General features: G+C 39.6%; 1 protein-coding gene across 8 annotated transcripts in view; it reads left to right on the top strand.

The window, feature by feature from the left end:
- GOLGA4 (golgin A4) overlaps positions 1 to 27,700 on the top strand; it is a 126,937-nt gene that overhangs the window by 25,283 nt on the left and 73,954 nt on the right. For 4 of the 8 annotated variants that reach the window (XM_019418680.2, XM_019418677.2, XM_019418679.2 and 1 more), the window contains 5 exons: positions 2,430 to 2,528; positions 6,877 to 6,942; positions 16,686 to 17,000; positions 19,661 to 19,708; positions 21,293 to 21,349. In XM_019418680.2, coding sequence (XP_019274225.2) covers positions 2,430 to 2,528; positions 6,877 to 6,942; positions 16,686 to 17,000; positions 19,661 to 19,708; positions 21,293 to 21,349 — 585 coding nt within the window. The remainder of the gene's footprint in view (positions 1 to 2,429; positions 2,529 to 6,876; positions 6,943 to 16,685; positions 17,001 to 19,660; positions 19,709 to 21,292; positions 21,350 to 27,700) is intronic. The other 4 variants (XM_053904014.1, XM_019418682.2, XM_019418687.2 and 1 more) reach the window with 1 other exon arrangement.

Genomic DNA, 27,700 nt, shown 5'->3' with positions numbered 1-27,700 from the left:
ACTTTGACCAGCGTGAGATGATATATCAGTGTGGTTTTGATTTGTACTTCCCTGATGAGGAGTGATGCGGAGCATCTTTTCATGTGCCTGTTGGCCATCTGGATGTCTTCTTTCGGAAAGTGTCTATTCATGTCTTTTGCCCATTTCTTCACTGGATTATTTGTTTTTTGGGTGTTGAGTTTGATAAGGTCTTTATAGATTTTGAATACTAACCTTTTATCTGATATGTCATTTGCAAGTATCTTCTCCCATTCTGTCAGTTGCCTTTTAGTTTTGCTGATTGTTTCCTTCATTGTGCAGAAGCTTTCTATCTTGATGAGGCCCCAGTAGTTCAGTTTTACTTTTGTTTCTCTTGCCTCCAGAGATGTGTTGAATAACTTGCTGTGGCCAGGGTCAAAGAGGTTTTTGCTTGCTTTCTCCTCTAGGATTTTGATGGCTTCCTGTCTTACGTTTAGGTCTTTTATCCATTTTGAGTTTATTTTTACGTATGGTGTAAGAAAGTGGTCCAGGTTCATTCTTCTGCATGTCACTGTCCAGTTTTCCCAGCACCACTTGCTGACGAGACTGTCTTTATTCCATTGGCTATTCTTTCCTGCTTTGTCAAACATTAGTTGGCCATACGTTTGTGGGTCCATTTCCGGGTTCTCTCTTCTGTTCCGTTGATCTGAGTGTCTGTTTTTTGTGCCAGTACCATACTGTCTTGATGATTATAGCTTTGTAATGCGTCTGGAAGTCCACGACTGTGATGTCTCCAGCTTTGGTTTTCTTTTTCAGGATTACTTTGGCTATTCGGGGTCTTTTCTGGTTCCATACATATTTTAGGATTGTTTGTCCTAGTTCTGTGAAGAATGCTGTTGTTATTTTGATAGGGCTTGCTTAACTGTGAAAAAATAATAAAAAAAAATTTTTTTTAACATTTATTCAATTTTGAAAGAGGAAGAGAGACAGAGCATGAGCAGGGGTGGGGCAGAGAGAGAGGGAGACGTAGGGTCTGAAGCAGGCTCCAGACTCTGAGCTGTCAGCACAGACCCCGATGTGGGGCTCGAACTCACGGGCCGAGAGATCATGACCTGAGCTGAAGTCAGACGCTTAACCGACTGAGCCACCAGGCGCCCCTGAAATTTTAAGTTATTTTGTTGTGTGGGCCAGAGTGACTTCGTTTCAAACATTAATCTTGGGAGCCTAAGAAGAGTGAATTTGTATAGCCTTTAACTTAAAATCACATCCATTCCAAGGGTGACCTTTCTGAGTTCCCAGGAGAATTCAGATTTTCAGCAAGAGTAGAAACTTGAATGAGTACCCAGAGCCAAACAGGCATCTAGTATATTTTAGTACACCACTAATACTCAATTTTTAGGACCAGATGAAGAGAGTTAGTGGAGGCTCTACTCAGTGTCTATAACGCTGTAGTACTGAGATGAAAAGTCTAAGTTCTTAAGCCTGTGCAGACATTTATTTTCTGTTAATTCCTTTATCATATATAATATATAATAATAATATACATTAACTGCTGAGTTGACGTTGCAAAAGATTTGGGTTTTTAAAAATTTATTTAGTTTTTGAGATAAACATAGATTCACAGGAGGTTACAAAATTTTTTTTAGGGGGGCCCTGTTGTACCCTTTACCCATTTTCTCCCAAAGATAGCATCTTGTATAACTATGGTACACCGGCAAAATGAGGGAATTGCCATTGGTAAACTGTGGCATCCACAGAGATTATTCAGAGTTCACCAGTTTTACATTTAAAAGTTCATTTTAATTATAATTTCTTCTAATCTAATTCATGATTATTAATATTTTGGTGTATAGTGTACAGCTTGTGAAAGAAACTGAAGGACAGAAGAGAATATATATTAAAAGAATTCGTATGATGATCGCTTCTCAGCCTTTTGGCTAAGATCAAGTAGATCTTAGTATAATAAAAGAATTAGTATAAAAGGATTTGTCCTGAAGACTCATTATATAATGTCAGTTTCAAAAGTTTCTTCTGTACATATTTTCGTTTCTAAGCACAAAATAAACGATTATTTAACATTTTCTGTGTTTTGTCCTGCCCCCAATCTCCGTGCTCTCTTGTTGAATGCGTGACCACGGTCAACATTTGTTCTATGAAGTCTTTGTGTTCTTTACCGTGTGTGGTTCTTATCGGCATGGACTCTTACACCGAGTTGGCGGACACGATGTGCGCTGTGGTGGCTGTCGCCCATGCCGTTTGTGCGCCAGGAAGCAAGTTGAGATTCCAGGGAGCTCAGGTCCCCTCCACTGCTGAGCTTTCTGGCAACTTGCTATTTCTGCGGGCGGGGAGATGGTAGCCGTGGTGGTGGTGCACGTGCGGCGTGGCGAGGACACTTTGCGACATGCCCTCATGATTCGTTTTTCACGATGTGTTTTGTTTTTGTGCCTCTGCTATTACGCTGAATGAGACAGCTGCTAGCCGGGATGATAGCAGAGCCTGCTTTTCTCTCTGAGTATACTATCTTTGCTTTGGATTCCTCCAAGCAGCCTAAAACACAGACTGACAGTGTGGTGAGTCCTTCCACCGCTTTCTGCATCCCCCCTGTGGGGAAGCAAAGGAATTTGGTAATTCTAGAAGCACATCTCCTGCTGCTTGTCGCTCCCTGTCCCTCCAAGCATCTTCAGTGCCCTCTTGCTAACCCTGCTCTAAAAAATCAGAGTAAACTGCTGAATTCTGACGGCTGGTGTGTTTTCTGGCAGCTTTTTAACAGCAGCAAAATAACACTGTTTTCATTAATGTGGCGAAGGCTACCTTCAACTTGGCCTAAACTCTAAGTTTTCTCTCTGGGGAATGTTTGCTCATTAACTAAAAATGGTATGCATTGCTAGAAATCTCTGTTCTACTTTTGGCAGGAGGCCAAGAATATTTTGAGCTATGACTCACTGAGAAAAACAATGCATTGTTCATAAATCCGTAATTGAACAACATTGAGTAGGTGGGTGGATTCTACTGTAACAAATAATTGCATCTTATTTGGGGAGAGTACCAGTTTTCGATAAAACATCTGAAAGGAAGTAATTAATCTCATTATGTTTCAATTGACTGAATTCATATAATTTTGAATCCTGCATATAAGTTCACTTTGAGAAAGTGGACTGTTTTCATACGTATCTTAAATTCTTAAGTTAGGAAATTAAAACTTAGAGATCTTTGATTGCCCAGTAAGGAAAGCTTTTTGTGTTGCATTGGACACTAATTGGGATTGAGGTTTTCCTTTTTTTTTTTTTTTTTTTTTAGTGTTTATTTTTGAGAGAGAGAGAGAGAGCCAGCAAACGGGGGGGGGGGGGGGGTAGAGAGAGAGAGACAGAGACAGAGAATCCCAAGCAGACTCCGCACTGTCAGCACAGAGCCCGATGCGGGGCTCCAACTCACGAACCATGAGATCATGACCTGAGCTGAAATCAAAGTCGGGTGCTTTACCGACTGAGCCACCCAGGTGCCCTAAGGGATTTAGGCTTTTTTTAAACGAGGAGAATGGGTTTAATTTATTAAGTAGCTGGTGATGAAACTAGAACATTTCTGTACTTAATCCATGCAGCCAGGAAGGACTTGGTGTGCGTATGGTCAGTAGCAATCCTAAATCACATTCTGAACTTGGTTTTAGAAAAGAAAGCAGCTGAGAGTTCTAGTGATGCCCTAGCTTGGATCTCAGGGCAAAGGGTCTCTCCTTGGTTCTGGCTACAAGTAATACCTCGCTATTTTCAAAACTGGTTTGAGAGGCAGACAGGAATCTAAGCTAACCTACCAATTTATTTTATTAAAAAAATTTGTTTTCTTTAAGTAGACTCCACGCGAGGCTCAAACCCATGATGCTGAGATCAAGACCTGAGCTGAGATCTAAGAGTCAGACACTTAACAGACACCCCACTAATTTACTTTAAAAACATAAAATGATATTACTTTATATTTTATGTAATAGTAACAGACTTAAAAAAAAGAAGATCCCCTCCTGGGCCTACTTCCATATACATAAAAGTAATTTAAGTACCTATTCTATTGTAAAAAATGCTGATGCCTTTGAAATGTATGTATTTTACATGTTTATAAAATAAAGTTGTAATTATTTAAAAATACCTCGAGTAGACTAAAAGTCTTCATTTATCTTATTTAAATGTTGTCCAGATAAAAACTTCTCTCCATGCAACAACGGGAAATCACGGCATAACCTATAACAAAATACAAATGGAACACACATTTAGTGAGGGTCTACTTATGAGTTCACCAGCTATTGATTTTTCCCTCATTCAGATTTTTGAAAATGACCCCACATTCTAAAAATTACTGTATCCTTAGTGCTCAGCAGTCAAAAAAATAGTTGTTGAAAGAGAGAACAAAACATAATTGAAGACAAATCTGGCAGGGAACCTGTGTGTGCTTTTAAATTAAATGCACTTTAGATTAGAAGAATTTTTCTGTTATCTAAGAATTGCCTCCGGGAGAAAGTACTGGTGACAGCTGAGTATTGACAAGCGTTGAGCTAGTTCTTTTGGCTTCTCTCTGGGAGGAGGACTTCAGAAGCCTTTTTATACTGAAGGAAGTAACTGCATAAGGATTTGACAAGCATATACTAAGCCTCTACCACCAGTCAGGCAAAAGCATATACTAAGCCTCTACCACTAGTCCTGGGCACCAAGATGGACACGCAGGGCTCCTGCCCTCCGAGCGTTTATAGTTTAGTCTAGAGACAAACACTTAGAATGCAAAGGAATCAAGCCTTCCTAGAAGAAAATAACAGGGATAGGAAATGTGTTAGCGCCCAGGCAAGCCATATGAAACTTCATAAAAGAAGCTGCATTTGAAAGTCGAAAAGTAAATGAGAGTTTGCTGGGCAAAAGTGAAGGTGTTACAAGTAGTGACAAATCTTTAATTTTGCTTCTACAGATTCCTAATTTAAATTTACGGGGTAACATGGCAATGCTTTCCTTAGCTGTGTCTATTTAAATATGTGATGTAATACACGTATTGAAACATATTTGCAGAGAGGGAAAGTTTTTAAACGTTAGGTAATGTTTGTCCGATAGTGTGATAGGTCAGTTATAGAATAGCTTTTTGTATGGACCACAATCATGTGTCAAGTAATTTCCTTAAAATAGAATATAGACTCTCTTGCCACTCTTCATCCTGACTTAAATGTTTTACGGAACCATTTCATTTCCTTTCTCTGCAATTTAACGATCTAATTTTCAATATAGGGATTGAGAGACTTCTTGAACTCTATAAAGTAGGTTTTTTATTTTATAGTGTGTAATGTAGTATATTTTTAGGGCCAGAAAGCATTAATGGTCACGCTACACAAATATAGCCATATATACAGCTTGTAATTCTTTGAAATGGCAGAGAACAGGAAGATAAGAGTTACGTTCCCCCAACTTTTCTCCCTAATATAACCCTAAGGGAGATGTCTTGGACTGATAAAATTTGATAAGTCTTTTTATGTTAGAGGGAGAAGGTGTATCAGTTGTTCTTGGGGAAAATCCAAACGTATGACAAGAGTGGAAATAGTAGTAACGGTGGCAAAAGAATCCCACCCCACATGCCCAGTACCCAGTAGCATCAGTGAATGGCTCATGGCTCTCTTATTATCATACCCCCACACTTGTCTAACCACCCTCCCACACACGCACACCTCCCTTCCCCGTCCCCATCCCTGTTGGGTTACTTGAAGCGAATTTCAGAAACCTTATTCCATCTAAATGTTTTGGTATATATTTCTGAAAGATAATGACTAAAAATATATAACACAGTGCATTTATCACACCTAAAAATCAGTTGTTTCTTAGTATCAAATACCTAATGGGAGTACAGTGCAGAAAATTGAGAACACTTGCAAAGCTGAGTGCCATCTCCACTGATACTCAAGAATACTCAGGGGTCCCTGGGTGGCTCTGTTGGTTGGGCGTCTGACTCTTGATCTCGGCTCAGGTCATGGTCTCATGGCTCGAGGGATCGAGCCCTGCATCGGGGGGATTCTCTCTCGTCCTCTCTCTCTGCACCCACCCTCAAAAATAAACATTAAAAAAAGAATATTCGTTATTTGACCTTTCCTTGGTCAGCTGTACAAATGTACAGGAAATGTCTTATTTAAAAATCTACCGAGTTACTGAAACATAGTGGCTAGGATTTGCTCTAACGCTTTGTTTAAAACTTAGAAGTTATTTTATCATGAGCCACTTTTAAGGCTCTAATTTTGGTCAGTGTATTACGAATGCAGTATAGAATTTTGAATCTCAGAGAATCTCCTTCGTTATCATGGAACCTATGCCAGGCTGATGTAATCAGGAGAATGTCGCTTAATTTGGAGCATTTGTCATGGCAACAGAACAAAACAAAAAGCTTTCGTATGTGGAAGAAGATATTTTTAATGACAAGTTTTTCTGAAAATTGCCATAACAATTTCATTTAGAGTGCTGGCTTCAGATGAATGAGGCATTTCCATCTCTTGTAACAAAGATGTTTTTCAGGTCTTAGCCCAAATAACTTTTGAGTATTATTTTATCGTAGGGGACACTTGACATTGCTTTTTCTGGATAGCTGTCTATTTGAATGAGGTTTGCTAATTGAATCCCCGTGTTAATTTTGTCATGGGGGAAAAAGCTAGGGACCTTATAATGGGGAGAGGTATGTGATTAGCTTAAAATGAAATTGTCAACGTACTAATCTTTGCTATTTAGTTACATATATTATAGCAAAATAAATTTTCTAAATACTCACCGTACTAGTTTTGCCTTGCATGAAAACATTCTAATAAATGAACTAATTGTGTTTGATAAATGTATCTAATGGGTCTTGGTGCTTGGCGTTTGTTCTTAACAGTTTTTTCTGTTCCTTTTCTTTATGATACTTCTTTGTTTTTCTTAGAATGCATCTATCCAAGCCACGAAATCTCCTGACAGTGTTAATGGAAGTGAACCAACCACTCCTCAGGTCTGTTACTACTGTTATTTTTAAAAAATAGCAAGTCATTTCAGAGTGTTGGTCAATCTATATTATTAGCATTTGACTTCCTATTGAAAGAGTGATGTCCAGACATTTGATATAATATGTATATGTATGGTAAATCCAGGTGTGTTGATGCTTTCTTGGAAACAGTTTTAAATAAAAATCGTGCATGTATATACAGCAGTCATGTAATACGACGTTGTTACTCATTTAAAAAATTAATGGCAGTAAAGAGAAAACTTTTTGACAAAAAGGAATATGACTTTATGCTTGTAAAATATTAGGGATAGTTTATATTGAAAGACATACTGAATTACATAATTTGGAAGGGGGGGATATGGACGGAATGGGATTTCTTTTAAAGTTTGCTCTAATGCAGAGTGTTTTACTACTAGAGCACTTGTGTTATCTTGATTTAAAAAAGTTACTTGGGGGGTGCAGCACAAGTGACATTCTTTTGATTCTTTCCGAAAACGAAAGAAAAAAAATTCATTAAAAGCGTCATTATGACAGCAAGGTCTGACATGAACATTCGTTTACTTTGGCTCTAGTGATGATGTTATCGTTAACCTGGCTATTCTTAGCAGTCTCTAATGTAGGGCAGAAACATTTCTACTCTGTGAACCTGGAGCATATATGTAGACAATTTAGGAGCTAGATGATTTATGAACTAAATTGTGTAGACTAAACATTCTAAAGTATTGTCTAGCACAGATACAGATTATAGCTTCGCAAACTCCGTGAACAGATTCTATGAGCTGAGAACTTTGTTCCTTTTGGGGGGAGCTGGTCAGGTTCTGGGCATAGTCCAAGTCCCTGGGCTTCTGGCTCTGGCTTTGCTCAGCCTCCCTAGTTAAACTATTCCAATCCTCTCCAAATACATCATTATCTAGAAATGCCATGAAGTAGGGGTAAAATATTTGGAGGCACTGGTCTAAATGGTACTGGACAGATCCAGTGGTCTTTAATGAATATTATTTAAAACTATTATTTAGAATGCCTATTTTCCTCTCTTACAGAATAGTTCAAAAAGGCTAAATACTGTTGTAAATGCAAAAACTAGAATGAATGAGAACCAGCTTTCTAACACATTCAGGAGAAATTTAAGTTTTAATGAAGGTGAAGAATGAACATGGGTGATACTCAGGAAGTCAGCCCACCAAAGGCTTGGAACTTTCTTAAAAAAATACAAATATTTTTCTCAAAAATAATAAAGTAGTAGTTATTGAGTGTTTACTATGTGTCAGACATCGTTAAACATTTTATATATATGATCTCATTGAATTCTTAATCACAAGCAGATGCCCTTACTCAGAAGTCTTTATTTTTAAACACGTTTCTGATTAGTTGGTTGTTGGCTGTTGTTAGCAAATTGGGAATGATGCATATCCTCCAAGGGCGTGGAATGCTTCCTGTGATTGGGCATCTTGACAGCAGCAGGAGATCAGAGAGTTGACGCCAAGGGAGAAGAGACGGCATAAAGCAAGCCCGAGAGTTCATACAGCTGCCGGTGACCCCCCCACCCGCCCTTGTTACTGCGTTGAACATCCTACGTATCAGTTGGTTTTGGCACCCAGTATAATGATTTAATAAGTATTTGCTCCTTTTTTCTTTTCCACACAGTATATTGTGAAAAACTTCAAACATACAGAGAAATAGAACTTTCAAGTGAGCATCTGTATACCTACCACCTAGATTCTGTCATTGGTACTTTACTGTGTTTGCTTTATCACCAGTCTGTCTGTGTATACATTCTTCTGTCTGCCCCTCAATCCATTTTTACTTTTAAAAATTACTTACTTATTTTTTAATTTTTTAAACGTTTATTTATTTTTTGAGAGAGAGAGAGAGAAGCGCAGGCAGGGGAGGGGCAGAGGGAGAGGGAGACACAGAATCTGAAGCAGGCTCCAGGCTCTGAGCGATCAGCACAGAGCCCGACGCGGGGCTCGAACTCGTGAGCCATGAGATCATGACCTGAGCCAAAGTGGGACGCTCAACCGACTGAGCCACTCAGGCACCCCTCCAATTTTACTTTCTTAATGGCATTTCAGAGTAAGTTGTGGGTCATGTTATCCTTCCCTTTAATGTTTTAGCATGTATATCATTAACCAGAGTTCATTACTTGTATTTTTTTTAAGTATTAATACTTTAATTACTTTGAGGAGAGAGGAATGGAAATACCACATGTAAGAATTCTTAAAAATACAAGTTAAATCAAATTTTAAAGGACCTTACTATGAAACTGACTAGTTTCAGAGGTTTAATTAGTGGTATAATTACATATATAGCTACTAAGGACACACAGCCTAGAGGTTCTGTAGTAATGAATCATGATGAAAATTTACTTTACTAATTTTTTAGTTAATTTGGTTAAAAGGTAGTTATCTCCCTAGATTTTTTTTTTTTTTTAGATTGAAGTATAATTGACATATGATACCCCCTTAGTTTCAGGTATACATCATAGTGATTTGATATTTTTGTACATTAGGAAATGATCCCCATGATTAGTTTAGTTACCAGAATCTGTCGCCATGCAGAATTATTACAGTATTAATGACTGGGTTCCCTATGCTGTACATTACATCCCTCTGACTTCTTTCTTTTACAACTGGAAGTTTGTACTTATTAATTCTCTTCACCTATTTTTCCTTCCTCCCCAAACACCTCCCTCTTCATGTAACCAATAGTTTGTTTCCTGTATCTATGAAACTGTATTGTTTTGTTTGTTTTATTTTTTTAAATTTTATATATCAGTGAAATCATATGGCATTTGACTTTCTTTGACTTATCTCACTTAGAATAGTACCCTCTAGGTCCATCCATGTCACAAATGGCAAGATTTCACTCTTTTTACATGGCTAAGTAATATTCTTTTTTAAAAAAATGTATCTATTTTGAGAGTGACTGCACATGCTTGTGCACGCCAGTGGGGAGGGACAGAGAGAGAGAGGAAGAGAGAGAATCCCAAGCGGGCTCTGTGCTGATGGCGCAGAGCCCAATGTGGGGCTCTCTCTCACGAATCTTGAGATCATGACCTGAGCGGAAATCAAGAGTCTGACGCTTCGCTGACTGAGCCACCCAGGTGCCCCAAGTAATATTTTTATATATGTGTTCCTATAATATTCTTATAATCTCTGTCTCTATGTCTGTGTCTGTGTCTGTTCTGTCTATATATCACATTTTCTTTATCCATTCAGCTGTTGAAGGACACTTGGGTTGCTTCCATATCTTGGCTTGTGTAGATAATGCAGTGAACGTGAGGATGCATACTTTTCCCGGAGTTTGTGTTTCCATTCTTTTTTGCACATCAGTCCCCAGAAGGGGAATTGCTGGGTCGTATGGTAGCTCTATTTTTAATTTTTTGATGAACCTCCATACTGTTTTCCATCGTGGCCACACCAGTTTACATTCCCACCAGCAGTGTACAAGGGTTCCCTTTCCCTACATCCTCACCAACACTTGCTGTTTTTTGTCTTTTTGATAATAGCCGATCTGACCCCTGTGAGGTGCTATCTCACTGTGGTTTTGGTTTGCAATTCCTTGATGGTTAGTGATGTTCTTTTCCCAGGCCCGTTGGCCATCTGCTTGTCTCCTTTGGAAAAATGTCTATTCAAGTCCTGTGCCCATTAAAAATTTTTTTTTTATATTGTGTAAGTTCTTTATATATTTTGGATGTTAGTCCCTTATCAAATGTATGATTTGCAGATACCTTTTCCCATTCAGTAGGTTGCCGTTTCATTTTGTTGGTGGTTTCCTTCACTGTGCAAAAAGCCTTTTAGTTCGATGTAATCCCATTTGTTTATTTTAGCTTTTGTTATCCTTGCCTAATGAGACTGGTCCAAAAAAAGTACTGCTAAGACTGATATCAAAGAACTTACTGCCTTTTTCTTCTAGGAGTTGTGTTTTCTTTTTTGAGGTAAATTTTACATAAAGTGAAATGTACAGACCTCAAGTGTGCATCGACCCGAGTTTTAACAAATGTGTATGCTGAAGCCATATGTTAGTCCCATACAGAGATTACAGAACATTATCAAGACCCCAGAAAGTTCCTTTATGGTTCTTCTTCCTCCTAAAGGCAATCTCTTGACATTTTTTCCCACCATACCGCGGGGGACTAGTTTTGCTTGTTTTAGGACTTTATATAGTGGCCTCATGTATGTAGTACATAGTCTTTTGTAGAATGCTTCTTTCACTCACCGCAGTGTTTTTGGAATTTCATCCATGTTGTTGTGGATCATGTTATCAGTAGTTTGTCCCTTTTTATTGCTGTGTAGAATCCCTTTGAACAGTTTATTACCTGTTAATGGACCCCTGGGCCGTTTCCAGTTTTCAACTATTATGAATAGAACTACTACGAGCATTATTGTAGAAATCTTTTTGTGGATGTATGTTTTTCTTTCTTTTTCTTTTTGACTGTTATTGATTGTGTACTAATATGTTTTGATGATTTCTAGAATAACATACACTGTATATGTAAAATGATGTATTTGTTATATATCCTTTTGACCAAGCATGGGATGTTTAAATATCTCTTATTGGATCATCATTATCATATTGCCAGATTAAGGCCTAACTGAACAAATGTGTACTAAGTACCTACTTTATGGAAAGCATTGTGGCAAGGAGACAGAGATAGAGAATATGGATTCTTTTCTAAATGAGCATATTTAGGGGCGCCTGGGTGGCTCAGTCGGTTAAGCGTCCCGACTTCGGCTCAGGTCATGATCTCACGGTTCGTGGGTTTGAGCCCCACGTCGGGCTCTGTGCTGACAGCTCGGAGCCTGGAGCCTTCTTCTGATTCTGTGTCTCCGTCTCTCTCCGCCCCTCCCCTGCTCATGCTCTCTCTCTCTGTCTCTCAAAAATAAATAAATGTAGAAAAAAATTTTTTTAAAAAATGAACATATTTAGAGGTGAGGGTATGTGTGTAGCAGATATAATGGCAGGAAAACTTACTTAGTGCTTACTGCATATAGCACACCATTTGAAATGTTTTCATTGATTTAATTCTCATAACAATCCTACTGGGCAGGACTGTTGTTATTTCCATTTTACACATGAGAAAATTAAAACATAGAGGTCTTAAAACTAGTGAGTGGTGAAACTGGGATTCGAATCAGGGAATTCGGTTCAGAGTCTGTGTTCTTAGTCACCGTGCTGTAAGTGACCGTCGTTATTTTGGGGCATAAACAACTCAGCTGGTTGTTACACCGGTATGTAACTAACTAAGGGTGAGTCAGAATGCAGTCAGTGCTCCAGGAATGGTTCTGGTAAAAGCTTAGGCCTTAGAGAAAGGTTGTTTCTGATGAGTGAGACCTGAGGTTTCCTGGAAAAGCGGACATTTGAGCTGAGTTTTGAAGGATGTCTGGATTTTCACATGCAGGGAAACTACGGGCAGCGGTACAGAGGTACACATTGATGCATTTGTTAAGGGGGCGGGAAGTTGCCTGTTGTGACTCAGGTTTTTGGTACATGGAGGGGTGAGTTTATAGAGAAATGGGTCTTGGGAGATGGGAACCTTGAATGTAAACTCAGGATCTTGAACCTTATATTAAATGGGAATCCAGTTTAAGAATTGGAACGAAATGATCTAAATGATGTTTTAGGAAGACAATTCTGGCGACAGTGTGACAGGGCAGATTAGGGTAAGAGATTAAGAGGCAGGGGAACGGAAGACTGCTGCTGGTATCCAGCTTATAGAGGATAAGGTTCTGAATAAGAATAGTGTTGGGAGAATAAAAAGGAGGGATTGAAAACGGGGTCAAATGGGGGAGACAGAAAGGAATTAAAAGTAACTCTGATATGTTCGCTTATTTTGGCGTATACATTTCTCCTTCCCTACCCCCCCCATCAGTTTTTTCAAAAATGAATTCTAAATCCGTGAATGTCTTTGATATCAGAAACCTGACAACATTTGGCACCAGTGGGAGTGTATTTTTTCACATATCAGAAAGCTTGAGGATAAACAGTCTTTAAGGGCCCTTCTCCAGTTAGCTTCTTGTCCCCCCATATCCTTTACCACTGCCTTTCACCCTCACAACTACAAGTTGCCCTCCAAGAGTTGCATCTTCATTCTAGACAGAAGGAAAGACTCAAGACAGGAGGCAAAGACAAAAGGCATATTCCTTTTTATGAAGAAAATAATCTGTCTCCTAGAAGGTTCCATTGTATAGATTTCCATGTATCGTGCCTTATTGGCTGAACTCAGTCACCTGGCCCCCTCCTAGATGAAACAGGGTCTGGGAAAAGCTAATTAGAGAAACCCCTTTAATTGAAATATATCACAATATAATGTATACAGAAAAGTATGATATACACCTTATACAGCTTTCTGAGTGCTTACACATCAAGTACACCTTTGTAGCCAATGCTCCAAATCAAGACACAGAAATTACCAGTGTCGCTTCCATTCCCTGCTCTGACTCCCAAGGATAACTACTATCCTGACGTCTAGGTTAATTTTCTGTTTTTGAACTTTATGTAAGTGGAATAAAAATGAGTATTCTTTCGTCTGTCTTCTTTTGCTCAATGCTTTATGAGATTCGTCTATATTGTTGTGGCTGTAAGTCATTCTCACTGCTGTCTAGTATTCCGTTGGTGAACAGACTGCAATTTATCCATTCGGTTATTGATAGGCATCAACAGTAGCTTCAGGTTTGGGACTATTTTTTTTTTTTTTACATTTATTTATTTCTGAGAGACAGAGACAGAACACAAGTTGGGGAGGGGCAGAGATAGAAGGAGACACAGAATCCGAAGCAGGCTCCAGGCTCCGAGCTGTCAGCACAGAGCCCGATGCGGGGCTCGAATCCACAAACCCTGAGATCATGACGTGAGCCGAAGTCGGATGCTTAACCGACTGAGTCACCCAGGTGCCCCTGGGGCTATTTTGAATAAGATTGCTGTAAACTTACTAGTTTATCTTTTGCTGAACATACATACACATTTCCACTGAGTCCATACTTAGTAATGAAATTGCTGATTCAGGTTGTGTACTTGTATTTGGTTTTAGTAAATACCGACAAGTAGTTTTCCAAAGTGGACTATTCCATATCCTTACCAATACTTGGTATTTTCCATAGTTTTAGTTTTAGCCATTCTGGTGGATGGGTGGTGGTGTCTCATGTGGCTTTAATTTGTGCTTGGGAAGGTGAGTATTACTTACTCTGAACAAAACTGGGTCCTGGTAAAAAGAAAAACAGGAAGATTAGATATCAGGTGGTAGCCAGTATTTATTGTTTACCTTAAGCCAGTCTTACCTTGAAGTACTGTGCGTGTATTGACTTATTACCCTTCACGACTACCCTGTGCGATGAGTGCCTTTTACATATGAGGAAGCAGAAGCACCAAAGGTCAGGTAACTTGCCCAAGGTCATATTGCCAGTAATGGCAGAGCTAAGACTTGGGCCCAAGAGGTCTGGTTTCATAGCCTACGCTCTTAGCTACTGCATCATATGAAAGGGTCTGCCACAGAAGCTTGTGTACGACATTCTCATTTGTAAGTTTGTCTTTTATTTTAGTCTCCTTTCTCTAATGATTGTAATGATTATTAATGTATATTGAGTATTTGCTACATTGTAAGCACTTTGCATGTATTAACTCAGTGCTTGTGGCATCCATCTGAGGTGGGTAGTGTTATCATCATCGTCATATAATTATTTTTATCATCCCCATTTTAAAGAGGAAGAAAGAAGACTAGTGAAGTTAAGTAATTTGGTCAAGGTCATGTCGAACATACTGGGGGAACCAGGATTTGAACTTAGGCACCCTAATTCGATAGTCCACAGGCCGAATCACTACACTCAAACGTGTCACTTCCAAATGTACGGGGGTGGCTGTTACCAGGTTTATCAGCTTCTTCGAAGACGTGTCTTTGACATTGTTCTTTAGCTTCTGGCTGACCCTAAGACAACACTGTTTGTAGTGTAATTCGAACTTGCTTCACTTGTTTGTCCCAGGGCAACTCACCGTCTGTGTGAAGTGAAAAGCACTTTTTGCATAGGTCAGAAGTGGCTGGTCGTGGAGTATCAGTAAAGCAGTTCTTAAAAGGTTTTGAGCATGAGGGTCCCTCCTCTCCCTTAAGACTTTCTCCATCCTCCACCCCCCATAAAGGTAAACTTGCACATTATGATAGAAGGGTGTTTGTGTAAATACATATACTGCACATGGAAAAGTACCTGTAATTGCTTTAAATCAAAATGAGTTCACAGTATGTGTATTATTTTCTAACTTGGTGTTTTTCCATTTAATAGTATGTCTTGAACCTCTTTTCATGTACTGTAATGTACATGACGTATCCTCTAGTGGGTGTACATTTGGGTTTCCGGTTTTTACTATTATAAATCACCTGTGAGAAATCTCTGTGCATGTGAAGGGGGGGGCATGTTATCTCCCCTCACTCCCACCTTGCCCAATACTGATACTAAGTCTCTAGCATCCATGAGTCAAGTTTTCCTGGTTCGCTTTTTTAAATTGTATACTAAAGAGAATATTTTTATTTTCCTGTAATTTTTGCCCACACATGGCCTCTGTCTTTCGTGGGCATTCATTCCTGGCACTGCTGAGATCTAGCAGGTGACCCTGTGGCACACTAATGAGAATGAGTTCCTAGGAAACACCTGTTAAATACTGCTGTCCCCTGAACAAAACAATGCAGTTTGGAGCATTTTGTTGAATTATGTTATTTTTCGTTGTTACTATTCAATTTTTTTTTTTTTCAACGTTTTTTAATTTATTTTTGGGACATTTATTTTTGGGACAGAGAGAGACAGAGCACGAACGGGGGAGGGGCAGAGAGAGAGGGAGACACAGAATCGGAAACAGGCTCCAGGCTCCGAGCCATCAGCCCAGAGCCTGACGCGGGGCTCGAACTCACGGACCGCGAGATCGTGACCTGGCTGAAGTCGGGCGCTTAACCGCTTAACCGACTGCGCCACCCAGGCGCCCCGTCGTTGTTACTATTCAAATTAACACATCATTCAAATTAAGAGAACAGCTCTTGCTTATTACTGTTTCTGACATCAGACTTACTGATTTGTGCGGAGGGATTCTAGCTCAGATTTTTGAGTCGTCCTCCGTGACTTTTTAATGCTCATTTTTATTCTCAGTAGACAGAACGGTAATTACACCGAGCTGGATGTCACTAGTCAACCCTGCCTGGCATTCTCTTAGTGAACAGAGTGGGCTCACTAAGCATTCCCCTCCCCCTTCCCCCCTTCCCTTCTTGTGTTAAAGAGGGCAATCAGGAATCAGCACCTCATGGAGACTCAGGGTAAAGCCCACTTGATTCTAGCCACACACTTCACAACATATATACCCCCATTTTAGGCACTGGGTGTGTATACTGGTGATACAGACATCACTGCTTCCGAGGATCTTCTAGTTGAGTGGACAGATGTTCACGGCACACCGGTGAGGTCGGCTGGGAAGCATGGCATCCTCCTTTATTACAGATGTGCAAACTGAAGGGAAGTGACTTAGTGAAGGTCGTTCCACTGCTTGGTGACGGACCTGGGACCTGTATCCCAGCCCTCTGACTCCATGTCCAGTGCTTTTTCAGAAACAGCCGGGTGTCTCTTGTTTTCCAGAAAACAGTGTGTTATGCAAAATGTCAGGAATGTAAATTGCATTTGTTAGAGCTTTTAATAGATTACTGGTGTTGGTGGTGATAGGGAATACTAGAAGTCTAAATGTGCATTTTAACCACATATTTTGTCGGGTTTTGGTTGCAGTCAGGTGACACGCAGTCTTTTGCACAGAAGCTCCAGCTCCGGGTACCTTCAGTGGAGTCTTTGTTTCGAAGTCCACTAAAGGAGTCTCTGTTCAGATCTTCTTCTAAAGAGTCTTTGGTACGAACGTCTTCCAGAGAGTCCCTGAATCGATTTGACCTGGACTTTTCTGCGGCCACCTTTGATCCATCCTCTGATATGGAGAGTGAACCAGAAGACTCACTCCCTAATTTAGACAGTCTCAACAAAGAACAGTTGATTCAATGCTTGCGAAAAATGGAACGAAGGTTGAATAGCTACAAAGGAAAATGTTCCGAGGTAGGAGCATGATTTTTTTTTTTTTTTTTTTTGCCAATACGAAAAATTTCCCTCTTGTTCTCTGTCTAGTTCATACTACTGTATGGCTTTTACTCTTGTGGTTGGCTAAACCATTGATTCCCCATATCCGCTGATTATTATGGCTAGTCTCTGGCATTATCTAAAGATTTTCAGGTGTACAGAACCCCTTTGGCAAGACTGTTAGTCAAATTTTGGAGAAGATCATTTCTGTAGCCTTCCGGTTTGCACCTTCCGTGCCCCTCTTCTCCCCCAGCCCCTCTCCCCAACATTGCTTGCACACACACACCCGCCCCCGCCCCCCCCCCCCCCCCGCCGTGCAGAGCGCATCATCTTTCCTCCTCACATCCCCTTTTTTTGTTCATCTTCTAACTGCTGTGCTTCCGAAGTGACCTCTTCTGCCGACCAGACTTCCATCGCTGCTTACCCTAATTATGTTTTAGGTGGTCCGATTTTCTGACACATTTGGTTCACTCTCATTATACCTGCATCTAAACTTCACCTCAGATGAATCTTTAATTGCTAAATCCCTTGAGGATGGCACTGTCTGTGTGGTCTAAGAGAGGAAGGCAGCAGTCCCGTTCCATCTTTTTTCCGCTCTTCCTTTTGGGCTGGGTTGCATTAGTTTCCCTCCCTGTCCTGTGCAGTGAAAACTCTTCTTCCTTAGGAAAGCCTTTCTGGGGCGAGTTGCCCGTGGAATTTTTTTCCTTAGACAGTGCATAATGTTTTATTGCCTTACCAGTTAACTCAGCATTATAGTTAACTTTAATTGATGAATAATAAGGTTCAAGGTCCGTATATAATGTTAGCCATAACTGCCATTTTCGATTATGGCTGTAGTATGCTTAGTTTTACCCCTGCAGCCAAACATAAAAACAGAAACCCCTAGACGAAATATGTAAAATATCTTTTTAAAACTACAAAGTGCTGACAAAATAGGAAGGAATTATTAGGCTAAACTCTCTCAGCTCGCTGGAAGCTAGACATGTAAATAGCATTAAAGCCATCTCTCTCATGAGGTACTCGTGGAATCAGGCAGCTTTTTCCCGTAAATTTATTGTTATTCATTTCTGTCCGAGTCAGTAATCGTCCTGGATTATTTGTTGCTTAGACTTATGTTATTTTTACTAACTTGCCTGTTGCTTCTAAGTTTGAAGCTGGGGCAGCAGTGTAAGTAGTATGAAAGTATGCAAGACACTATGCATTTTAAGTTTGCGGTGCCATTGAATTTTGCACCTTCTCTGTGAAGTAGATATTAATGAGCTTCATTTAGTAGAATGGGGTTGAGAGGCTCGTGGAGACTTAATCACAGAGATTAAGAAAATGTGCTTAAAGTCACACAGGTAGCAGCTGACAGACCTCAGGTCTTTCTGGTTGTTTCCACCCTTCTGTGCCACCTCAAGTAGAGTCATGCAGCTTCTTAGGGATGAAAAGAGCACATAGTCTTCATGTCTGTCTTTCCTTGCCATTGTAGGTGACCAGGATAAGATCGTGCTGTAAGTGACATCTCATTGTTGGCTTACTCTTCCCACCTGTCCTACTCCCCGCTTGTTGAGCACCGTTTTCCTATCCGGGAATAAGAATAGCTATTTTAAGGTAGTAAGAGGAGGATGATTGTGGTCTCAGGCAGATTTTTTTTTTTTTAATTCTTTATTGCATGGACTCCCCTTCCATGACTGCCTGCCCCATTAACTCAAGGCATCAGTAGATGCGTTGAGGGGCACACAGCAACCTTCCAAGGAGAATGGCAGGGTGCGGAGTAGGGGAGCGCTTCCTCTTCAAGCTGCAGCCTGTCTCTTCAGAGCCCTGTTGTACTTCTGAAGTAGAGTCCAAATAATCCATTGGAGCCATGTGCTTATTTTTCAGATGAATAGGGCTATGGAATCTCTAGGTTTAAGAGATTTGTTAGTGTATAATTTCATCAGGTTGTGTAGAATGTTTAAATATCCTATTTAATTAGGTTAAATGGTTAAACATCTCTTCAGAACCTACATTACCAGTTTTCATCTATTGGTTACGAGTCCCTTTCTTCAGATTTTTACCCAGCCCTCATCACAGTTCCTATAATCAGAGTCTTTTAGAGATGAATTACATGGTCTATAATAGCCCAAAGCAACAAAACCGCCCGGTGAGCTTGCTAAATAAACACATATCCCTCCCCTCACCCCCAACTCCAGCCTCATTCCGTTAGTTTGGCGTGGGACCCAAGACTTTCTCCTCCTAAGCCAGCTCCCAGGGGATGCTGTCGCTGATGGTACTGGTTTGTGGCCGCAGTTTGAGCAGCCTCGTGCCTTTAGGCAAGTTGGCTCTGATCATAATTGGGTACTGAGATTTAAAGATGTATGTGTCTGAGGTGGAATCGAGTCCAGACTTAACATCTTTATACAGTCAAGTTATATTTTATTTTTTAGAAATACATTTCATTTGTTAATTTTGACTGTACGCTATATGCATCTAATGAGGTTGAATTATCTATAAAAGGATTCTCCTGATTTGTGTATTTGTGACTTTCATAAAGAGATGCGTTAGCAGTATTTAAAATAACTCATTTATTAAAAAATAAAAAAATAAAAAAAATAAAATAAAATAACTCATTTATTTAGGAATGACTGATATTATTGGTGACTTTTTCTTTATTTTAGTTTGTCATAGCTTATCAGACTCTTCAGAGAGAGAAGAAGAAGCTCCAAGTAAGTGATATCTTGGCTGTGATATTGATTCATACATTATTTAAAAATTAGAGTCTTACAGTAAGATAGTTCTGACCCTCACTTTTAATAATTCTCCATGTGACCCAAGTATTTTTTTTTAAGTTTCTTTATTTATTTTGAAAGAGAAGGAGAGCACAAGAGGGGCAGAGGGAGGGAGAGAGAATCACTCTCCAGGGTTCGAACTCACTAACTGACCTGAGATCATGACCTGAGCTGAAACCAAGAGTCACGCTTAACCAGCTGAGCCACCCAGGCACCCCGTTGTTTTAATAAAGGGAGTGAATGAGAAATTCCAGAGATTTTTACCTCTGGTCGGGATGGGCTTTTTTGAATTGTGGATCCCCTGCGGTGTGTAAGAGGTTCGGATTTAAGGCGTGTTTGCCTCTTTCAAACATGCTTTCTGGTGTCTCAGTTTGCAAGTCACGTCTTGGTTTTTAGTGGTAGAGACGAGACATACAGCCTTCTAAGCTTTCCCTTCTATTTTTGAAATATCTGCAGACGTCTCTGTTCCTTAGCATTATATCAAGGTCCAAACACAAGCATCTTCTCTGTTTTTTCCTGAGGCTGCTGCTTGTAAAGCTCTTGGTTAAGTATGTGGAGAGAGGAAGCTCTTCTGGGTGGCGCACCTCAGCCCCACTGTGTCACCCTGTTCTGTGGCTAGACATTTCCCACCAGGTATCCCAGGTGATAATTCACAGGTCAGAGCTAAGGGGAAGTATCCATTCCACTTCAAACGGTACCATCAGTTTGCTGTGATAAGATGTATACATATTTATCACTTGGAATCATGCTGTATTAATTTCTGTTTCTGTCCTGTCTTGAGAAAGATGGAGAATATAGGCTTATTTTTGTTAGGGGATAGCATTTTTTATCTCTGCTGTATCACGATAAACATTTTAATGTCTTTTAATGGTAAAACATAACAGATGTAGAAAGTCATGCACCAAAAATATAGTCTTATTTTTTACAGTAAAAGTTATTTTATTAACAGTTTAGCATTTTGTCCCATCTAAAGACACTAATTAATTTCCCCATGTGCATTATTGTAAAATATTTAATCTGCTATAAATAATAATCTTCATTAAGTACAATATTAAATTTTCTGGCTTTGATCTGGAGTATAATCAGTTCAGAATGATCATACCAGTTATTTATTGCTGATTCAGTGTTCTCATTGTCCGTAACAAATGTGGAAATCAGGATATTACAAATAGAGTTTTTAGTTAATGTTTTCTTGAACATGGGGTCTTTTGACATGAGGTAGCTCTGTTTTAATCCATTGTATTATTAATATTTCATAAATTCATATTCAAAAGTTCATCTTATTCCTACAGTCTGTGGGTACCTTGCTTGTGTATCTATGACTTGTCTATGGATTTTTATTTCTAGATGTATGTAATTCTACCACTAAGTGGCGGTAGAGAACTGTGGTTGCATAGTCCCAGTGTAAAGGATGTTAAAGATAAAGTTCAATGATTTGTGCTCTTTTTCTACTTGCTTTTCATTAGTATGTCATGCAGTTGTTTGAACCAACTTTTTTTTTTTTTTCTTTTTAAATTGAAGGGTATATTAAGTCAGAGTCAGGATAAAGCACTTCGGAGAATTGGAGAGTTAAGAGAGGTAAGTTGTGATTAGTACTTTGAGAATAGTAATTAAATCTCTTACATTTATCAGAACTCTTGTACTTGTTGGGAGAGTTTCATATACACTTCGGTAGTTAGAGTAGAAACTAAACAGCCCAGCTTATAAGATCAGCGATCAGTTTTTACAGTTTTTATTTGTGTCGTTTTCCTAAGGTATGTACTGTTGGTGGAATTAATGACATAAGAGGATCTTACTTAGGGGCACCTAGGTGGCTCAGTTGGTTAAGCATCCGACTCTTGGTTTGGGCTTAGGTCGGGATCTCACAGTTCATGGGTTGGAGCCCCGCTCTAACGAGTCCGGCTCCGTGCTGACGACGTGAGGAGCCTGCCTGGGATTTTCCCCCTCCCTCCCTCTCTGTGTCTCCCCTGTGCATGTGCACACAGACACACACACCCTCTCTCTCAAAATGAATAAATAAACTTAAGAGAAAAAGAATATCATGTTTAGCAGTAGAATATCATTTGCCAGCTTGAACAGTCAGTGGCAACTTCCAAGGCTAACCTGTCTCCTCTATTAGGTATTTCAGGCTTGTTTTTTGTTTTTCCTAACCAATAATCTTGGTAAAATTAGATAAAAATTATGTTCATTATAATTTTGGGGGATAACTTTTACAATGAAGTATTAGAATCCAGGCAGATATTTATCATTTGGAATCATACTTTGCTCATTTCTGCTCCTGTCCTGTCTTGAGAAGAACAGATAGTATTGACTTGTATTGGTTAGAGGATAGGATTCTATATCGCTCCTGTATCGCTTAAGGTAAAATTTTAAAAATATTTTGATTGTGAAAATATTTTAATTGTAAAGTATAACAAATATAGAAAATCATGCACAAAAATATATGGCTTATCTGTGTATGGTGAACACATCATAACCACCACCACGGTCAAGAAATAGAATGTTCCTTGTCATCCCAAGAGCCCCTGTGTGTTTCCCAACCAAGTCATAGTCCCGTCCCTTTCTCCAAAAATAACTACTGACTTGTGTTGTACTTCCTTGTGTCTCTTTAAGCTTTTTTTTTTTTTTTTTTAAGTTTCTTTATTTTGAGAGAGAGAGAGAGAGAGAGAGAGAGAGAGAGAATTCCAAGCAGGCTCCACACTGGCAGCATGGAGTCTGAGACAGGGCTCGAACCCATGAACCGTGAGATCATGACCTGAGCCCAAATGAAGAGTCCAACGCTTAACTGATTGAGCCACCCAGGTACCCCTAAGGTTTTATCACCTAAGTGTGCACCTCTAGACATAATAGTCTTGCCTGTGTAAAAATTGTTTTGGTAGATCTTGAAAAGTCTCCTTGAATCTACACATCCCCCTGGATCCCTTTCTTTTCCTTACAGTTCATGTGTGGAAGAACCTGATGATAAAAGACCCAAAATCACTTATTGGCCTTATTCCAGCATTATAAACACAACAGTCTTAGAATAACAATTCTAATACTACCACCATCAATTATGATTCATGAAATTAGTTAAATAAATTTTTATATACTATTCCAGTTTTTCCACCATTTAAAGATCTTTTTCCATATGTATACTGTTAGGTCATAAGCCATTACATATGTATTCTTTTCCTTTTAACCCTTGTGAAAATGAAAACCCTGTTAGGAAATACTTGTCAGAGACACAGATTGACAAGTTTTAGTTATTTTTAGTATCTGCCTACCTGTGTTAGTTTTTCGTTGCTGCTGCAACAAATACCACAACCTTAGTGGCTTAAGACAACACAAATCTCAGAAATTTGACACAAGTCTTACGCAGCTGAAATCAAGGTGTCGGTTGGACTGTTCCTTAATGAAGGTTCTAGGGGACAATCTGTTTCTTTGCCATTTCCAGCTGTTGAGGCTGCCATGTCCTCTGGTCCTTGGACGTGGCAAAGCCTTTTTCCTTCATCTTCAAAGCTGTCAATGTTGCATCTCTGCCCATTCGACCATAATCACTTCTCCCCTTCTCTTTGAACTCAATTGGGAAAGGTTCTGATTTTAAGAACCCATGAGATTAGATTGGGCCCACCCAGATAATCCAGGATAATCTCCTATTTCGGGGCTCTTGACTTACTCACATCTGCACCTTCTCCTGATATATTCCAGGTTCAGGAATTAGGACTTGGGATCTGTGGGGCCGTATTCTGCCTACCACATTGTCTTTAGTCAAGACTGTAATCAATGGAATGGCCAGGGGACAGCTGGGCCAAGGGAAGAGAGGAGGAACAAGGGGTCTAGAGGCCATAGAATAAATAGTTGTTTGGTACAGATCTACACTATTTTTTTAGTAGCTAAGGTCTATTTCTGAACTATAACTCTGGTTCCAGTTACATGAAGAGAGATTTATTCTGTAATTTATGTGTAGATACTAAATGGATAAGTGAGGGTCTGGATATTTTAAATTTTGTTCACAAAGAACAGAAAATTTCCTTCAGCTAAATAGTATAATCCATAAAATCATGATTAGTATTTAATTAAACATTCAAAGTGCTGTAAGTCATAAAGTATTTCGTTTCTTTGGAATTAAAGTCTGAAGGGAAGTTACACACAGGTTCATTAGTACTTTATTGATTTAGACCAGGAAAAAGAGTATAATTTTCTTTATTTTGTTATATGAAGATATTCAGGAAGGATGTCGGGTTTGAGGCTAGCATTGAGAACTACCATGACTTCCAGTGCTTTGACGAAACCTCAGATGCAAGGCCTTCTGGCTAAGCGTCTGCGGTTTCTTATTGTTGGCATATTCACTGTATCCCTGGGGGGTTGCAGCTTTCTGTAAGTTTGCTGTGGCTGAACCAAGAAAGAAGGCATATGCAGATTTCTATGGAAATTAAGATTCTATGAAAGATTTTGAAGAGATGAGGAAAGCTGGTATCTTTCAGGGGCTAAAAGGATTTTGGAATGTAAAGAATTTCTTTGGGTTGAGTCCCATGGAATTTTGTCACTGATCTGTGTTCCTCAATTATGGAACATGAATACTCGGTTATGGCATAGTTTCTTTTGATAAACAAGCAGCTAACAAATAACTGTAATAAAAAAAGATATTCAGAAAACATTGCTTGCTTAGTATTTTATTTCTTCCTCATGCATATACACGTGAGTAGAATCCATGAACATCTCTCCTCTAATATTTTTTGGATGGATGACAAAACAAAACAGCAGTCCTATATATACATATACATATATGTATGTATATTTTATTCTTACGCTGATTTTTAGCATATTAGGCATTTGTTAATGAATCAGATAAGTAGAAGGGTAAGCAAAACCATTTCCAACAGATAGCATGTAATTTTCTTTGCCTGATCTTGAATCTTATAACATCCACAGATATTAAATAGGAATATCATATTATGAGAAAGTTAATAGAACTATGAATATTATGAGCTCATCCAAGTAGATAGGGTTCTGATTCCCTTTTAAGGCCAGATAAATGGGGAGTAAATGAAGACACTATCCTAGATATTTCCTCCTTTCTCTGTCCTTCTGTCCGTGCATGGCATGTACTTTTTCTAGGCCCACCTAGATGCAGTTCATTATAAGCAATTGCTGTTCTCAAAGCTAACTTTAGGGAGGAGGGTTCATTTTTTGCAGCTTGAAATCACATCTGAACATAATGGGTAGCATAGGGCAAAGATAAAAAATAGTGAAATAGTTAATGTATTTGATACATTCTACTCATCAGGATTTCTCTCTAAGGGTATAATCAGAAAGACCTTTCAAATCATATGCATAAAAATGTTAATTTCAAGATTTGCCAAAATTTGTAAACGGTCTGAATGGCCAAAAATGGGAACATTATTGAATTAGTTTGTTATATTTAGTAATATTATAGAGCCATTTATTATTATTTGGCTAAAAAGTTCAAATAGTATTAAATATACCCTGAAGGTTTAATCAAAAATAAATTAAAATAAATTTTTTTAATGTTTACTTACTTTTGAGAGAGTGAGAGAGACAGAGCATGAGTGGGGGAGGGGCAGAGAGAGAGAGGGAGACACAGAATCCGAAGCAGGCTCCAGGCTCTGAGCTGTCAGCACAGAGCCCGACGTGGGGCTCAAACTCACAAACCGTGAGATCATGACCTGAGCTGAAGTCGGACGCTTAACTGACCGAGCCACTCAGGCACCCCAAAAGAAATTTTTTTTAATGTTTTATTTAATTTTTGAGAGAGCGAGAGAGACAGAGCATGAATGGGGAAGGGGCAGAGAGAGAGATGGAGACTGAGCTGGCAGGACACAGCCTGATGTGGGGCTCGAATTCACCAGCCATGAGATCATGACCTGAGCCGAAGTCAGATACTTAACCAACTGAGCCACCCAGGTGCTCTAGAAGAAATTTTTAAAGTAAGAAATGACCCCAGATACTAGGGTCCAGTTCTAGAGGTAGTGAGATCCCTATCAAGGAAATATTGGACAATTGGCTAGCCAGCCTGTGGGCCGTCGTCAGGATATAAGTAGACAGTTCTTAAGTTCCTTTTTAACTGTAGTCTGTATTGTTTATGGAGTACTTAGTAGGATAGGGTAAAGTGACAAGTGGAGGGAGTGGAGTGTATGATTAAAAGATGCTGCTGTTGTATCCAGGGATTTCTTGTCTACACAGAGAGGTTAAAACATTAAAAACCTGAAAATCATCATATATATTGAGGAATTTGGGGACACCTGGGTGGCTAGGTTGGTTAAACGTCTGACTCTTGATTTCAGCTCAGGTCATGATCTCATGGTCATGGGATCGAGCCCTGTGTCAGACTCTGCACTGACCATGAAGCCTGCTTACGATTCTTTCTCCCTCTCCCCCTTTTCCCCTCCCCCATGCACGTGTCTGTGTGCGTGTGTGTGCGTGTGTGTGTGCGTGCACGTGCTCTCTCTCAAAAAAAAATTGAGGAATTTTTGTTGGCTGTTAGAGATGGCATATAACAGAGTCTAGTATGGTAGGATGTAGAAAATTATTTGGAAGAAATGAATTTTAAAGAGGGTAAAGGATCATAAAGAATTGGCCTGTGCGGAGTCATGGACGGCAGTGCTTTCCAGACTGTTTGGCTTTCATGGACTGAAAAATTACCTTCTAGTTCCTTCCAGATAGAGGGGAAAGGAGAATTGTCAGGGAGCTGCAGACTTTTACTTTTTCCAGTAGGACATTGAATAAGGAACCAGATTCTTTTATTGTCATTATTTTGTGAAAGATTTTTTTTTTTTTTTTAATTTTTAAGTAATTTCTATACCCATGTCACAACCCTGGGATCAGCTGCTGCCTGCTCTTCCAACTGAGCCAGCCAGGTGCCCTGAAAAGGTTTTTTTTTTTAATCACAAAAAAGAGTAGGAAAGACATATTCTCAGAGTAAAGGACAGTTGTTTAAATGAAGGAAAAACTGTCTCCACCGGCTTTGTGTTTGTTATTTCACCACGGATCCGTCAAGACTTCATTGTGGACCTGTCCTGACTCAAAGACTGGCATTTGGAGACTCGTTCCGTGGGAGGAGCCAAGCCAGGAGTTTTAGTGAGAGGAGCAGTGCCAGTGGGATCTTGGGGCGGTGTAGGTGTGGGGGAGAATAGAGAACAGTTAGTGCTTCAGTGTTTTTTCAGAGCTAATAAATTTGAAACATTGTAGAAAGAGGGCGTTGCTTGCTAAGTCCTTGCAAATGTTGTTTGGGGAAAATTTCCTAGCAAATGTGTGTGCAAGGGATGGATTAAACCAGAGGAAGACTTGAGGTGAGAATTCTCTCTAGAAGGCTACTGAAGGAACTTAGTCATTGAAATGATAGAGATCTGGACTATAGTTACGGATGTGGAAAACGAGAGCGCTCAAATATTGTAACAGCAGTAAAAGAATCTGCTCATACGCAGGGATTGACAAAGGGAGGCAAAATGTGACTGTGAACGTTCTGAGCTCAGGGAACTAGAAAAGGAGGCATCCTAGAAAAATAGATGGGTTTTGATGGGATATTTCATATGCTCCAGACTGTAATCTCTAGCATTCTAACGGAATAAGTGTCAGAAGCACCGAAGGCACAGGACTGAAGGGGGATCGATGCCAATAGAATCTGTGAGGCGGGTGGGGCAAAATAAGAGACAGGAGTGTAGACAGGAGCCTAAAGCCCCAGAGAGCAGGTGCCTCATCTGAGAAGGGAACTATTGGTGACTGCTATAATAGAGAGGTAAAGACCATTGGATTTAGTTGGGAAGGCTCCCTGATGACCCAGAGAAAGGAGCATTTTAAGTAATTTCAGGAACTTGAAATTTTTCAGTTTGGTGATGGGCTAGTTCAGCCTTTTTGTTTCACAGATGAGGAAGCTTCTGACTTTGGCTGTCTCTTGCTTCTGGGTATTGGGAGGAGGAAGGTTGTATTGGC

Source organism: Panthera pardus, unplaced genomic scaffold (assembly GCF_024362965.1).
Source record: "Panthera pardus isolate Hobbes unplaced genomic scaffold, ASM2436296v1 HiC_scaffold_16, whole genome shotgun sequence".
NCBI lineage: Eukaryota > Metazoa > Chordata > Mammalia > Carnivora > Felidae > Panthera > Panthera pardus.
This window is presented reverse-complemented; position numbering and strand designations above follow the sequence as displayed.